Below are 17,101 nucleotides of genomic sequence, written 5' to 3' on the forward strand. Positions count from 1 at the left end.
AATTCTTCTGTTTCCTGCGTGCATACTGAAGTGCTGTATGAGGTGTTGGCAGATGTTCAGACACCATCTACATCATGTCAGTGCTTTGTACATCAGAACAACACAGTGACACAAAAAGGGCCCCTTTCACCAGTCTTTTAATTCAAATCCAGAACAAGTTAGACAACAAATAAATAATAACTTAATACTTTTAAACACTACAATATTATTTCACATAAGAAGGGCAAACATCATAGTTATCAGTTTTTTCTTTTTTCTACTTCAGTTTTAGCCACAGAATAGAAGCATTTACATTTTACAAGCAACATGTGTACCAACTAAATATCAGTAGTCACTACATCAGGCTTAAACACCTTCCCTTTTTTTTTTATGTATTTATTTTTACACCTGTAAAAGGTACATCACAGTGGTTCTTCCCTGTTTAGGGTTTTGTGTAAAATTGAGTCTAAAATTAGAAAATCAATACCACTAATTTCTATAACAGTGTCACGATAGTAGCTAAAGTGTTTTGGCATGTATCTTAAAAATATTAAAAGCATGGGGAAAACAGTGTGCAAAATGCAACCACTCTTAAAACCATCCGGTTCCTTTATACTTTCCACAAATACTGATTAGCTTTGCAGTAATCTTAGTGCAACACAGAGGCAGGTTAACTACCTACTTTATGTAAAGAACAATCAAACATTCTGCCAGCATTACAAATCAAACATTACAAGCATGTAGCCATTGCACTTGAATTAGATTAAAGAAATCTCAAAGAATGAAACAAAGTATAAAAAGCAATCAGCAAAGATGCCAATGCCCTAAAGAGAACTATCACTTGTTAAACATTCAATAAATACAGAATATATAAATCTCTTTTTTTTTTTTTTTTTTAAAAAGAAAAAAGTTTCTGGTTGTATTTTAAAATGGTAAATTCCTTAAAACAATTATTCCTGTTATTTTTTAAAATGTTTTTTTTTTAAATATACAGGCCACGAGATTTCAGAAATTGAAAATGCTCAGGTTTGCCATGATTACTCAGACTCTAAGCCTGTAGCTTCTCTTGCTGTATTGCTCTACAGTTGCTAAACCTTGGCATGGCACCACTGGCATGGATTAGATTTGGTGCTCCTCTCTTTCACTGGTGCGCAAATTAATACGACTTTGTCTTGGGATTAAATTGAAATATTTGGAAACTAACAAACGGTAGGAAAAAAAAGTGGCTCTGAAGCACCAGAGAGTGGAGCAATGCTACATGCTTCCAAGAGCCTCTCACTGGAGACCTTAGCGTAACTACTACGAGCTTCACCCTATCTAATTAAAAGTAATGTAATAATGACAAACACTTTGTTTTTTCCTATTAAAGACGTAATTCATCCTGCAGTAAGGGTTGTGAGATCTCTCTGTTGGTTAGAGGCAAAGGGGGCAAATTCCTTTGTGTCATCTTCTTCACAATCGTAATAAGGAATCCCAGGACGAGGCCGATGCCGAGGACCGTGCCCACAGCCCAGGCATATGAGGGCTCCTTGGGTACGGGCGGAAGTACAGGTCTAGGTGTGAACGTCTCCACCAAAAGATCCCTCACGCTTATCAAAGAGCCATTGTTGGGCAGGGCCTGAATGCCCAGAAGGCTGCACATGAGAGGGTAGAGGTCCACTGAGCGCATCGAGGTCTTGGTGTAACCAGTGCGGAATGATGGGCCACGGGCAACAAACACAGGGTGCATGCTGGGTAGGTGGTTATCATAGCCATGATTGCCCACTGTGGATAAAGAAAAGTGCAGAATAATCAGTTATGATCCGACAGTCAAAATAATCCAAAGCCACTAACTGCTTCAGGAAAAAAAAAAAGGTTTTAATTGATATCGTTTCCAAAATCGCATTTATACTCACACATAAAGGGTCCGGTTTTGTTCTGTACGATTGTCCAGCCTTCTTTGACCTCAATAATGATCGGCATTATTCTTACGTTGTGTTTGTAGTGGAAATGATCAGGAATGTCTTCTTTCCTGTGCACGACCATGTTAGGGTTTGCATTCTCCAACAAATTGTACACCCTATCAAATTTACCTGCATAAAAAATGATCAATAAAGTGGCTAATAATATAGTAATAATATATGATATAATATCTGTTTTAACTTCGTTTAAAGTAAAAAATGTCATTCTGTTTGAAACATACCTTCTTTGGGTAGAATGCCCACCACTGGGCTCTTGTCGATCCACGTATAGAGATCTCGACTCACGTAGGTGTCCAGCTCAATGACTTTGTCATGTGAGAGCTGGGTCATTCCGTGGTCACTGGTGACAATGAGATTCATTTTGTCATAAAGCCCAGCTCTCTTTAGCTCACCTCGGAGAAAGCCCAGTTTGACATCAATGTCCTCAATGACCACGTCCATAAGTGGGCTCTCGGGCCCTAGGTTGTGGCCGCTCTCGTCAGGCTCTTCCCAGTACAGCACCCCGAAATTGATCTCCTCTGGCCCTGAGAACCAGCTGATCAGCTTCTCTACTCTCATCTCGAAGGACATGGAGGCGTTGTATGGCATATAACGGCTCGGGTATATTCCACCAATAGACACGTCCGATCCAGGCCACATGGCAGCCCCGCTCCTCCTTCCGGCCATCTGATTGGTTACCCACAGTGGGACAGCCTCCTCCCACCATCGAGCGTTGTACACTTCCGGCCCCTCCATGGAGAAGGAGCGATTCATAACTGGGTCATACATTTCATTTGCTACGATGCCATGACTCTCTGCATGCAAGCCTGTCACTAGAGTGTAGTGATTAGGAAAGGTCTTGGTGATGTACGTGTTCTCCACCCGCTCCACCTGCACTCCCTCTTCCATCAGGGCACGGAAGTTGGGTGTGGGAACCCTGTTCACGTAGTCCCAGCGGAAACCATCAAAGGACACCAGCAGTAGTTTGTGATGCTCCTCTTGGTGTGAGAGAGGTGGAAGCAGCAAAGCTAGAAGGCAGCTCAGCGTGCACATCTTCCTCATTACCACGATGTTCATCTTGCTCTCTGATGACAGATGGAGCCAATAAAAAAAGAAAATTCATGATGCACACATAATGACTTTACTTTAGGCAAAACCCCATCTACTTTATTTTCCATTTTCAAAATAATACTAATATTCAGCAACAACTTGAATATACTCAATACTCAATACTGATTTGAACACGAGAGTGCGAACGGTGCAAGACTTTAGGATAATAAGTGTCCTATGCTGAATGCAAGATCGGTTTTGGCTTATTCACTTACACAAATCACAGCAGTTGATCAGACTGGAAAGTGTGTTTAATACAAACAGGTACCGATTCAGTCTTTCAGACCCTGGGGGGTATTGTACTTGCATTCAGATCAACATAAACAGAACAAACATCTAAAATCAACTTACACAAAAAACTTAATGGTCAAAATAAATAAAGTACACAAAGCTAAGAAAATAGCTAAAAACAATACAAAAGACGTGTAGTCCATGATTGCATTAAAGATTTTATTAGGAAGGGACATTAAGTGACTTTATTAAGTGGAAGTCTCTAAAACTGGAAACAGTCCAAACACTTCAGCAAATTCAATAGTATTTATTTGTATAGCGCTTTTAACAGTTTCCCATTGTGTCAAAGCAGCTTTACAGAAGTATAGAAACAGAAGAAAGAGGAAAAAGAAATAAGTATATATTAATAATAATAATAAGATAAAATAAAGATAAAAGCAAATAAATATATAAAATTTGAGTTTAAAATTATTATTATAAATTATTATTAATTTTAAATGTATAATAATTTGATATTTTACTATATATTCCTATCTCTAATGAGCAAGCTGGTGGCAAGGAAAAACACCATGGGATGTCATGAGGAAAAAACCTTGAGAGGAACCAGACTCAGAAGGGAACCTCGTCCTCATTTAGGTGACAATGCACAGTAAATAACGTTAAATGTAAATAATGTCCTTTATACAACAGTTTATAAGAGTGCAACCGAGAGCTCCTGAGGAACTAATGTGTCATCATAAACTGTGAGTTCAGCACAGACCTGATTGCTGATAAAGACCAAACCATACATCAAATTCATCAAAATCCAAAATGCATTTGAATTAAAAACACGTTTTTATGACAGGTCCAAGTTAGTTCAAGGACCCAAACAACCAATAAAATAGTAAATAAAAAAACAAGCTAAGCACCAGGATGAGTGTTATGTGCCACCAGGCATGAATGTCATTACTCAGGGGTTTCTTTATACCCTTTTAACAGGTGCACGGAAAATATAAACACGGCACATATCCAATAAACACGTATGTACATCAACACGCCTGTAATAAACACGTATGTACATCAACACGCCTGTAATAAACACAGCTGTACATCAACACGTCTGCAATAAACACAGCTGTACGTGTAAATAAACGCAGCACAGTTGTGAAGCAGAGTCCATTAAAAAATGGCTTCAAACCGATGACATCATATTCAATGCAGCTCGGATTCAACAGATTCGCCTGATGATATTATTATTGTTTATTATTAGTATTATTATATCTTCTATTATATCTGCAGTAGAACACAATGACGTCCCAGCATCTACCCAACGCTACACACCGGTTTAACGGTTAGTGACGGGTTTTTTTTAGGCTACAGTTAGCTTTTTGCTAACACCGCAGTATAACCCGAGAGACACGATATACATTTAACTTACAACCAAATACACGTCGTATTTTAACCGTCATGCTTACTGTCTTAATGGAATGAATGTTATGAATCCACACTGGAATTAATTATCAAGTACAAACAGCACACAGTAAACAAACACCTTACCTCGGAATAGCAGCTCACAGTCTGGCGATGGAAAGAAAACACATAACGGTGTCGAGGACCGGAAGTCCCGCCCTCAGGAAGTTATTAACATAATTAATGTAAAAAATAAATAAATAAAAAATATCAAGATAAAAAAACGTTAATATATAAAAAAATATATATGTCATATATTAATATTAAAATATGTCCAAAACATTAAAGAAAAAAAAAATGTACCCCCCCCCCAAAAAAATCACACATTAATCTTGATATCCTGTACAAAGTTAATTTAAAAGACATAAATCCAAAACGTTTCCCTAAACATTTACGACGTACGTCACCGTTGCTGAGCAACCACACTGTAGGGATTATTTTGAAAATAAATAAATAAATAGATAAATAAATAAATAAATAAATAAATAAATAAAATAAAAAAATGATATATCAGATTTTTGTACTTTCTGTCATATAAACACAGAATCTTCAGCTTGTTTTTGATTCTATGTGCACTTTGATTGAAAAAATTATTAATTAAAAATGTTTTTAAATTTTATAAGTAAAGTAAAATGGCAAAATGTAATATTTTTTTTATTTTAAATCTTTTTAATTTGTTTGGAAAGTTAAATATCCATAAATGTAAGTGGTCTGAAAAGAAACCAAACGTTTTCCATTTTAAGCTGGAAATTTAAATTTATTTTGAAACTTTAAAAGGACTCACAAGCTAAAAAGCTATACAAGGCTGTTAATTTAATTCATTTTTTAAAAAAAAAATAATTGTATTGCTTTATACTCCTTCTTTGTATTTTTTATTTTTATTTCCTTTATGTCATGTTACTATTTTAAGATTTGAATAATATGGCATTGTCCCTAATGCCAGATTCCGTGTCTGGGGATTGGGTCGCCGAGGCCCCGCCTTCGACTGCCACCCAATCCACATTGCACCGGGCCCCTTACGGTTTCTCCTGCAGGTGGTGGGCCCACAGGAGATCGGCCCCACAACGCTCTTACGGGCTGAGCCCGGCCGGGCCCTGTGGGGCAAGACCCGGCCACCAGACGCTCGCATGCGGGCCCCAACCCCGGGCCTGGCTCCAGGGCGGGGCCCCAGTTGCGCCTTACCGGGCGACGTCACGGACCTTGATTTAACTTTTTTTATAAGGGGTTTTTTGAACTGCTCTTTGTCTGGCCTGTCACCCAGGACCTGTTTGCCTTTGGAGACCCTACCAGGGGCAAAAAGCCCCAGACAACATAGCTCCTAGGATCATTCAGGCACGCAAACCCCTCCACCACAATAAGGTGGCGGTTCAAGGAGGGGATTTTGCATTTTGTTATCTATCATTTGTTAAAGGAACAATAAAAAAAAATAGGGGATACTTTCAAAGCTATCATTATTGCATTAAAGGTCGAAGGTTGTCCAGGATGAACGTTTCACTGAAGCAGAAGTTTTAGTGAACAACAAACTGGCTGACTTTTATTTATAATGTGGGTTCAATTATCCAAGTTCATCCAACACATAAACAGTGCTTTGGATTATTTTAGAAATAAATAGACAATAGTTTCTTGCTGCTAGCACATTCCCAGAGCAGATAGCAACCAGGAAAGGAACCAGATGATTATTTTATACTCGATAATCATTACATTGTTTTTGTTGTTGATAATAAATAATAATGTTAATAAATGTAAATAAATGTTTTTGTTGTTGAACTACTGCGTAGTTCAACAAAATCTAACATTTGAACATTTGAAGGATCTTAAGAATTTTATAGCAATAGTGATTGAAATAATTCAATCATTAAAAATTCAAATGAATCTATTTAAGAGAGAGAGGAATTAACTTTATTTTTTAACTTTTAATATCAAACGTATTTACATTTACATATACAGCATTTCGCAGAGAATCTTATCCAAAGTGTCATACAAAAGTGCTTTATATATAGAGAAAAAAGAGCTCATTTATGTATGTCAGGAAGAAGTATGTCTTCACCCGTTGTTTGAAAACATTCAAAGTCAGCTGTATGGATGTCTAGGGAATGTTTATCCCACCACCTAGGTGTAAAGATAGAAAAGAGTTTTGATGAGTACTTACCTTGTACCCTGAGAGATGGGACCAGTCAGCAGTGCTAGTAGATCTGAGGGAGCTTGGTGCAGTGTGAGCTTATTAAGATGCTTCATAAAAACACCATTAATGCACATTAAATCCATCCACCCCTATTTTTGTGCCATAGCTGTGGGGTGTTTCATGCACCCATTCATGCATCCATGAAAACCCTTCACATACCCCCTTTCCTCTAAATTATTAAGACTGTCGCAGTTAACAAAATCATTAAAATTATTAAATTATAAACATATGTGTTTCTTTATGCTTATTTTGTTACAGTAGTATGTTGTACATATTATACATCTCACATGCTTCATAAATATATGTATTATATTAGTCATGACAGTTTTATAAGCCTCAGGATACTGTTGATGTTGACCACAAAATAAAGTCTAGGATGATCAGCCCTGAGGAAGATGACACCCTTCCACTGGTAATCACTCCTGATTTGAAAACAAGAGGAAAATGAGTATAAAACTAAATGAGGCCTCTATTAAGCACAACTTGTGTGAAAGTGTCATTTGGTGACATTCAAGAGCAAATTTTTCATCACACTGTCTGTATAAACCAGTAAACTTATCACTTTAAAGTGGGAGCTTTAGATTATCCAAGTAAAATAAATCCATAACAATCTTCAGAGTATCTTATTATATAATCATTACAAAATTTTACTGGGATCGAGGGCAATATGGAGAATATACTGGATAAACTACCTTCTGAAATAACTGGTGATTGTTCTGGCATCCACATAAAATTGAGCAATCACACAACAAGGTTTTATAACAATGCAAGCCAGTAAGTTTCATAATGCATTGCATATGCTTAGAGGGGGTTTACTGCTGCACATGATGTAACTGAAGGTCTCTACAGAGTTGCTAAAATTAGAAACATCACCACTAGCTGCATGTAGTCCTAGCAGATGTAATACTGTATTGTCAGAATTAAGGGTTGAGATATTTTCAAATCACTAAAACACAGGTTTATTAATTGTATCTATAAAACTGCAGCAGTTTTCACCGGGATACTTTTCTAGCTGCACTTCATTCTTTTGACCACAAGATGTCAGTAATTCACAACAGTTAATTTATAAAATGATCTAGGATTTGGAGACCTTGCGAGGACTGCTTGGGCTCAAAGACAATGATCTTTTTTTACATACTTCTTTATCTATCTATCTATCTATCTATCTATCTATCTATCTATCTATCTATCTATCTATCTATCTATCTATCTATCTATCTATCTATCTATCTATCTATCTATCTATTTGTCTGTCTATCTGTCTGTCTATCTATAAACCAATGATTTTATAGGATTTTGGAGCACATAGCTTAATTGTATTTTTGAAGAAAGAAAGAAAGAAAGAAAGAAAGAAAGAATTCTGCATTATAAACGCACCATTGTTATTTATAAACCCCATTGTTCTGTTGCACTGGTCATGGTAGGCTATAAGAGGTGCACTAGTAGGTCCCCTACAGAGGGAGCAGTTGTGTGCATGTCACCGTGTCATGGGGAAATGTGAAGTTAGATCCACAGCCTGGTTACTGCTGTGCAAACTGTGAAGATGTGATCAGATACTTTGCTGTCTCCATGGTAACTAGAAGCTGACGCAAAACCCCCCACCCCCTTTTTTTTCTCATTCAAAAACAAGAGGAAAGTAAGAGCAGCTCGAGCGGGCGCACAACTCTTTTCCTTCTTCACGCGCGTCTTCCTTTCCTTAGTCTTCAAAGCCATATAACAGGTAAGTTAAGCTCTTTAACAGCCCTCATTTACACAAATTAGAGCAAGTGGGGACAGGAAAACGCTATATTTGATATATTCATTCATTCATTCATTCATTCATTCATTCATTCATTCAATTTTAAAATCAATTTTAAACAGATATTTACCAAATATTCCAGGCTTAGATTTATTTCAATATTTCTCACCCTGACGGTTCCAGATGTTTTCAGATGTTTCCTTGCGCAGTTTGATACATGACACTGAATCCACACTTGATGAACCTTTTTGGAGTGTTAGAAAGTCTCTAAGAACTCTTAGTTTCTCATCAGATTTCCTACTAAACAACTAAGACAACTAAGACAGTGCTACTCAGAATAAAAGGATACTCATGTTTAAAGTTCTTTTTCATAAAGGGAAATGATTATTTGGAGACCTCTCTGATAAGGGAACTAGAGAATCTAGAGTTTTGTTATCAGAGATCTGTTTGTCTTTTGTTAGTTAACTGTTAAACCTTTAAATGACCCTCCAGAGACACAACTTTTCTAAAGGTATCTCAGGAGTAAGGCATCTACAACGAGCCTTTTACATCTTAAAAAGTTCATTTATAGGACACATATCTGTGAGCGTTATGTAGATGTGGCTCTAATGCCAGCTACATGTGCATTATATGGTATAGATCAATAATGTAATATTTGCTGACTCTGAAAGACTTTTCAATTTAGTAAGGCATAAGACTATAATCACTGGGATAAATAGTAATCACTGAGTATTTACAGCGTTGATATTCTATTAAATCAAGATGTATTAGTCTGTTCTTATAGTATTATTTTGGATAGGAGTTTCATTCATTCATTCATTCATTCATCTTCAGTAACCACTTTTTCCGGCTCAGGGTCAGATACACTTGGCAAAAGGCTGGAATACATTGAGAATGGTACTCCTGTACATTGCAGGGCAGTATGCACACAGACTCTCCCACACTTTAGGTAATTTACAAACAAAAAGCATGCACAATTCGACAGGGACATTAATCCAATCTCAGATTGGGTACCAGGGAGTTATGTGGCAGCACTGTTACTTTCTTTAGCAAAAAGACTTTTTGTGGGACACATAGTGGGAACTAAAGATATTTTACATTTAACAGACCACTGAATTGAAACTAACCCTTGCTTGTCCTTAAAGCTAGGTTAGGCCAAAGTTTCATTAAGCAGGCTCAAGCAGAAGCAAAAGACAATAAACAGTTATTTCTTGCATAGGTCACATATTAAATGTTAATCTTTAAATTGGGTCTTATTTATTCTTACATGCATTATAATTTCTATTTTATTCAATACATAAATACATACCAAGTGATACATGCAAAAAAATATCAGTTTATTAGCCATCGGTTTGCATTAAGCAGTGTGGTGTCACTACACTACAAATTGTCACAGTCAGTCCGAGAAACGTATTAATTTTGTTAAGTTATTAAGACATTATTTATGAAATTTATGAAACACTATTTGGCATTAGTTCAATCATATAAAAATAAAACTTTCTTTTGTGTGCTAATATATGAGAACACACTGCATATGGAGGATGTGACCTCTTCTGTCATCGTTCCACTGTATACTCAAAGCTTTGTGATCGTACACTATGATTCCACTTCTCTGTCACTTTTAAATGCCTTATAGGTGTCGTTTCATGTAACAGCAAATTCGTGCTGACTCATTGGCTGGATTTAGCTACCATGGCAACTGCTAGCTTGGGAGGATCCAGTCCAGAGAGTGACATGAGATGTAGAAAGGAAACACTCAGTGTGAACCTTCAGATAGGTTACTGTTCAAAAATATGGTATTGCTGGTTAGGATTCAGATGTAGATCTAACTTTGTCACTGCACAGGGATACAAGTCTACACAAGGATATATATATGAGACTATACAGAATGTTTATGAGTTTACAGAATACATATGTGAATATACAGATAATCTATACAGTGATATATTGCAGTTCTGCGGTTCATCAGTGTGAAGTGGGAATTTTACTGTCACTGGGGTTAATAGTGAGTTGAAGAGTTCAGTAAGGAGACCGCTGTGGCGTAAAATTTGTTCCTGTTGTATATGCTGATATATCATTTATTCTACCAAACATTTGCAAACTAATAACATCAATCCAGGTACATGGGCATGCAGTAACATATTTGTGAAATAAAGATCTAATGTGCATCTTTTCTGTCCAGGATTTCCTAAAACCTCTTTATTGCATGAGGCCAGTAAACAAAATAACTAAGTTTTTGGTCAAGCAGAAGATATTTTAAATATAAGAGGATGAATTACATAAATATTTTCTTTTATTTACTGTAAACTCATTTGCACTTCCAAAGGTCCAGATCAGCTTTAGTGTTCAGCTGAAGCAAAACCATAGAGTGCATTAGCATTTCATTTCATCTCCAGTTTATTTTTAACTACTCTTGTGTTTGATTAACAGACAAGCCATGGACACGCTGCAACAGATAAATGTAAACAGAGTCAGTAGCCTGGACTGTGAAAATTTGGAGGTTGCAACAGATGACCATTTGAGAAATTTAAAGGAGTTGGCTGAGAGATTACATCTACAAACCAGAAGACCCTCCTATCAAGAGTGGAAGGCCCAAGTAGAAGCTACGAGTGCCAAAGGACCGCCAGACCCAACAAAGTCCACTGTATCAAGTCAAGACGAAGGACAGAAGCACACACATGGACCTGAAAGAAATGATCACGTGTTGCACTTAACAGAAGAGTGCAGCCTGACTTCAAGTAACCTGAAAGGGTTTGGGAATATTGATGAGGCTCTTGTTTGGCTGCGGAAAGAACTGGTGAGAGAAACTTGAATGTTGAATGTTGACTGTTACCTTTTACGGTGGAAAAGCATGATGCGTTTTTCCTTAAACCTCTCATTAAAATGAATCAGTCCTGTTGCTTAGAGTAAACAGTAAACTAAATGCCCAGACAGTAGAGATTACAAATGAATTATTTATTGTATAGGATAAATCATTACAAACACTATTGTAATGTGGATGTGTGTTTCCTTGACACTTTCAGTTAGAAATTAAATAATAAAATATCTCTCATTATCTAGTTTTAGGATTAAAATAGTGAACACTGTTTGTGAGAATTGTGAGAATACAAGTTCAATGTGTATTAAACATGACAGTTAATTAGCAAGTATGATGCAGTGTATTAAACAAACAATGGATTGCTGCAGATTTTGGCGATCGTGTTGGTGCTGTTAGTGCCATCAGTGCTATCATTTTAAATCATTGACTATTTACTATTTAGTTTAGTGATTGGTAACATGTATCTGAAACATGAATATCCAATCTCCAGTATCACATCATCATAATGGTTTCCCCTTATTATCAAAGTGAGAGGAGCAGAAAAGTGGGAGTGAATTTCACTTCCACAAAACTGTGATTCATCAGCTTTGGTCTTGTGTAGCTGCTTTCCTACAATTAATAGGCTACGTGTGAATTTTCTTACTTAACATTTACAAATCTGTTGCCATGTAAACTTTGTATATGGTCATTAGTATACAGCTAGCTGCATTGTCAGAGTACTCATGGTTGCTAATATTCTGGAGATTAAGAATAAAGCTGTTAGTTAGGCTTCCTCAGGTTTCCATCAGTTTCAGGTTTCCATCATTTACAATCAGTGGCTAAAATCAGTGTTATTTAAGGCAGAAATTGGTCTTTTAGGAATCTGTTCTAAGACTTAACTCTTGAACTATTTCAATTTACCTAATTCACCTAATGCATTTCCTCCACTGTTCAAACATATGTCAGGGATGATCATTTGTGTGATAGTCCTGTTACACCTGGCTTTGGTCTGTCTGCACCTCTTCGCCTGATCGGTGTTATTAAAATGAACATAAACACAAGACGCTTCTCCGTCTGCTAGCCTGAAAGTAAACAGAGTTTCTAAGTAAAGAGTATCATGTCTTCCATGTAAAAACTAGGATCTTATATAAAAATGGGTTATAGTGAAAAATATCTTGTTGGTCACATGTCGGCTACATGTCGGCTATTACAGTCTACTGCATGCACGCATTTATTTTCAATATTTAAATATATATAAAGTCTGCTAAGTTGAGGGTCTATGAACATTTGTGCAAAGAAAATCAGGGATTTATAAATTATGTAACATAAATTAAAGAGAAACTGAAATTGAGAAGTTTTTGTGGTTCTCACTAAGCTACAGTACCACACATTATCAGGTTAATTCTTCTCCAGAAGGAAAAGTATATATATTTCTCTTACTGTACTTCTTATAAATAATATAATTAGCATACTTGGATTTTGTGCTGGAATATAATAATGGAATAATGGAAACGTTCTCTAATTAAATACTAAGACCTTATTTTAAGCCCAGGTCTGTACATGTAGTAGGATGACATTTGGGGAAGAAAATCAAGTAATCAGCTGTTTAGTCAGGCTGCATTTGTGATGAGCTGAACTTGTGATTTTGGTTTTCTAAACAGCAATATGTCTGTGGATCAGATTACTCATACACTTCTATACTTGTTCACAGATGGAGATGCGTGTGCAGGACCAGCAGCTGGCTCGCCAGCTCATGCGCCTACGAGGAGATATCAACAAACTGAAGATCGAGCAGACGTGCCACCTGCACCGACGGATGCTCAATGATGCTACATTTGGCCTGGAGGAGCACGACGAGCTCTCTGATCTTCTATGTGATAGTCCTGTTACACCTGGCTTTGGTCTGTCTGCACCTCTTCGCCTGATCGGTGTTACTAAAATGAACATAAACACAAGACGCTTCTCCCTCTGCTAGGCTGAAAGTAAACAGGGTTTCTAATTTAAAAACAAGGATCTTACATAAAAATGAATTATAGTGAAAAATATTTTGTAACGAATCATGAAACTGTTAGCTGTAATGATGCACTCACATTTATTTGCTTAATTTGCTTTCATTGCCTTCTGCTTTGTATGCAATATGCTGTATCATTTAAATTACACACCAAGCCTTATAAGCTAAATTATACATACAAAACAAAAACACTTGAACAGTTAATACACACAGAATATGCTTAAAATTAAAATAAAAAAAAAATTCTACAGGCATAATTATAGCAAGATACAGGACAAATAATCATATAAATATGTTTTCATTTCAGTAAAAATATTTTAGATATAAAACTGTATTGTTTTGACAACAGTTTTCCATGTTTTGTATCTACTACGACTATTACTTTATTATTCATGTTTTTTAGGTTTTGAGACACAAGAGATTCTGGATACAGAGAACTCATAGCTATTTTGGCACATAGCCAGATAATTAGTTGGGGCTTGTGGTTATTGGAAAAGTAATCATTGATGGGGTGTAATAGCATTTATTTTATCCCCCTTATAACCCTAACAATTTGCCAATGTAAGTTTTTTTGTAACTTTTATAAGTTGTCTAATGTTGTGGAACATCCTTAAGACAGCTTCTTTTTACAGCTATAAACAGTCAGTCGCTCACTATGGTCTTTTCTTTTATCTTGAATATAATAATGACGTTTGTCATGTAACTGAGAGACTATAATGCACAAAGACTCCCGTGGCTTATTACCCAAGATGCTAGATTTACGATATATACATTTAGTAAAATCTAAATTTATATTTAACCCCAATAAGCCAGAGGCATCAGCGGTGAGGAAAAACTCTCTGAGATTATATAACCAAGAAGAACCAGAGTCAAAAGTGAAGAGTGTGATTATATAATAAACCATTTCCTTTCTAGAACTTTAATACAAAAAATATATTGTTTAATTTTTTTCCATTGATTCTTTATAGTCTGCAGATCGTCTTAAATAAAAGAACAACGTCAAAGATGATTGTTATGTAACATTAAGAAGTGCAGTTTAAGTCAAGGCTCCTGACTTCTTTGTATTTAGCATAAAAGTACAATGGAATTTTATGTCACTATTAAATGAAGAAACAAAAAGAAAAACTTTATGGCTTTCCTTCTTTTTTGATCTGCACAATTACGATAAACTATCATGACACCCTCCTATAGCTGCCCAGCCTGTGTGTGCCATGCAAGAAAGGGAAAATTCCATGAAACTTTTTAAACATCTTACCTCAGGATAAGATAACATGGGAAACAAAAGTAGGACAAGAAGCTTTGCAGCCCAAAGACAGTATTCAGGAGGTTACTGTTTCACAGTGACACACAATGACTGGCTTCTATCAATGGAAAACACACAAAAAAGGAGCAATGGAGGGAAACTCCATGTACCCAAGAGACAGTATAACGTGACTAAAGATACTTTAATGGCAGGACTAGCCACACATTAACAATGGCTCCATGACTGAAGAGTATCCACACAGATCCGTACGATGACACTGTTACAACAGTCTGTGTGACTTCCTGTTTATCACTTATGCTGTAGCTCAGCGACCTGCAATATATGACCTACCTTTTATTGTTGAGGCCTTAGGCTTCCCTCTTATTTCATGTATGCACCTTAATTCTTTTAGGAGCTGCTCTTTTAGCTCAGCACACAGACATCCTCTGGAATGTAAGACAAACATCATGCAATTTTATTAGAGTGCAAAAGTCACATAAGCGAATATACAAAGGTGCTTATGATCATCTTTCGTTTCAGTGGGACCTGATCTACTGTTTCTGAAATAAATGGTTGGCGGTGTTCTGCCTGCAGCATACACCAAGCCGTCCTGACCAGGAGAGATTGTGTAACACAGTGGTGTTAATTTACAACACGGTTGCCAAAGTCAGCACCTGTTCCTGTAGAGGCTTTACCCGACTCATACAGAAAGTGCTTACAACTATAATTTCGATCCAAGATCTGTCCAGGATAAAAGATTCTGCCTCTTTAGGACAGCACAGACTGATCCTTCTCTACTTTTAGCATGGCTGCAGGTAACCCATGCTGAGGACACACCACGATGGAGAAAGCAAGGCTCCTTGGTTATCCATTCTGGGAGCATTTAATCCTCTTTATCTAGCAGAGAAAGTTGCATGCTCAGACCATTAGCAAAGGCTTATGCCTATTTAAAGAGAGCTCTTTAACTGTCTGTTCCCAGGCCTGGGTGGATGTCCAAAATGAACAAAAAATTCCCTTATATAACAACTCATTATTTGATTTGATTTATATGAATAGTTTATACGAGAATTATATATGGAATATATTTTAAATCTAGGCAAACATCAAAATGAAGAGGCTCAACTCCAGTAATCATTAAATATGCCTCAAATAATACAATTTATTTATAAATTATAAATGCAGTAAATCAACCACCAGCAGCACTGGCACATCTGATAGCCAAATGAGCTGTTGCCAAACCTCAGAAAATGCTGCATAGTCCATATTTCTGCCAGAATGAGTGCCTTTGAGAACGTCTGCTTAACTAGGTCTTAAAGTTAGCAGTCTTGTAAAGATATTGTTTTTTCCCCTTATTGTAAACTGGTACTTTTAAAAAAAAAGTAGAGAGCCAATCAGTCTGCTGCCTTCAAGATGAAGTGTAGAAGAGTTTACAGTGACTTAGTGTAGGACTAAACAAGTCTCGTCTAAGTCTTTGCCCGTTACACAAATGGCATTTAAATACAGATGGCTGACAAATAAATAGACATAACAAGGGCAGATGTTAATCATGAGAAAAGTCAGAAAAATCACATTTATTAACATCCTAATATTCTGTATAAAAATCAGTGATGGACTATTGCTAGATCCAAGTATGTCAGAAGTCTGACAATAGCTGAATTATAAATAATTTCTAAATAATGTAATGCTTCCTGTAATGAGCTGTTTCCCACCACAAATTAGTGGAGTGTTTCTATTTTTCCTGGGGAAATTAAGGAACTCCATCTTTCTACATAGAGGGGTGTTGGTGTGTGTGTGTGAGAGAGAGAGAGAGAGAGAGAGAGAGAGAGAGAGAGAGAGAGAGAGAGAGAGAGAGAGAGAGAGAATGAATAACATCTCAATACAGCTACAGGGGATATAGTCTGCTGCTGCTAGCAAACATCCATGTATCACTGTTCGAGTGTGTAATATAAAAGGTAGTTTCCAGGGTGAACATGAGTAGTGTTGACCTAAAAAGCACCAATATTTATATTACAGTTGGTATTTTAAGGCCAACTGATGACTGGTATTTGGCTTAATGTCAAACATCAGACAATAGGAAATAAAAGACTGACCAGCATTGTTATTCTTAATGCAGAAAATGCCTAAATATAGCTTTTTAATTCAATGTACCATGGAACACTGCTTGCCTGTTAACAAGCTAGCTAGATTTTTGTAGTGCCATATATATGGTAAAAAGTGCAAGACTGTGATGCGGGTATATTACATTAGGATGATGTACAAATCAAACAAATGAGCGGCTATTCTTTTAGTGACTGGGAATATAAATGTAAAGTAGCTCACTGATTATACAGCGAGGGATATTCTATTAGGGATGCATGAAAGCCTCCAAACAAAAATGAGAGTAAATATAAGTGACACTGGTCTATAGAAATGTGGCAAAAG

At 36.6% G+C, this 17,101-nt stretch overlaps 2 protein-coding genes across 2 annotated transcripts; one reads left to right on the forward strand and one right to left on the reverse strand.

The window, feature by feature from the left end:
• Window positions 1–120: 120 nt before the first annotated feature.
• enpp5 (ectonucleotide pyrophosphatase/phosphodiesterase 5) lies at window positions 121–4,901 on the reverse strand. Its single transcript, XM_027149900.2, has 4 exons — window positions 4,797–4,901; window positions 2,162–3,004; window positions 1,875–2,051; window positions 121–1,743 (listed from the first exon to the last, which is right to left on the reverse strand). Exons 2-4 carry the CDS (start codon window positions 2,994–2,996, stop codon window positions 1,343–1,345), a joined length of 1,413 nt encoding a protein of 470 aa, XP_027005701.1. The 5' UTR covers window positions 2,997–3,004; window positions 4,797–4,901; the 3' UTR covers window positions 121–1,342.
• A 3,545-nt stretch (window positions 4,902–8,446) lies between these two features.
• Window positions 8,447–14,631, forward strand: fam167ab (family with sequence similarity 167 member Ab). Its single transcript, XM_027148876.2, has 3 exons — window positions 8,447–8,611; window positions 11,060–11,426; window positions 13,138–14,631. The coding sequence occupies exons 2-3, from the start codon at window positions 11,067–11,069 to the stop codon at window positions 13,399–13,401; spliced, it is 624 nt and encodes a 207-aa protein (XP_027004677.2). The 5' UTR covers window positions 8,447–8,611; window positions 11,060–11,066; the 3' UTR covers window positions 13,402–14,631.
• Window positions 14,632–17,101: the final 2,470 nt, after the last annotated feature.

Source organism: Tachysurus fulvidraco, chromosome 16 (assembly GCF_022655615.1).
Source record: "Tachysurus fulvidraco isolate hzauxx_2018 chromosome 16, HZAU_PFXX_2.0, whole genome shotgun sequence".
Taxonomy (NCBI): Eukaryota; Metazoa; Chordata; class Actinopteri; order Siluriformes; family Bagridae; genus Tachysurus; species Tachysurus fulvidraco.

Excerpts from the sequence above, each read along its gene's own strand:
- fam167ab (XM_027148876.2), top strand. The coding sequence starts at position 11,067 with ATGGACACGCTGCAACAGATAAATGTAAACAGAGTCAGTAGCCTGGAC. Across the intron at positions 11,427-13,137 it reads TTTGGCTGCGGAAAGAACTG|ATGGAGATGCGTGTGCAGGA; the intron begins GTGAGAGAAACT and ends ACTTGTTCACAG.
- enpp5 (XM_027149900.2), bottom strand. The coding sequence starts at position 2,996 with ATGAACATCGTGGTAATGAGGAAGATGTGCACGCTGAGCTGCCTTCTA. Across the intron at positions 2,052-2,161 it reads GGGCATTCTACCCAAAGAAG|GTAAATTTGATAGGGTGTAC; the intron begins GTATGTTTCAAA and ends TTTTTTATGCAG. Across the intron at positions 1,744-1,874 it reads CAAAACCGGACCCTTTATGT|TGGGCAATCATGGCTATGAT; the intron begins GTGAGTATAAAT and ends CTTTATCCACAG.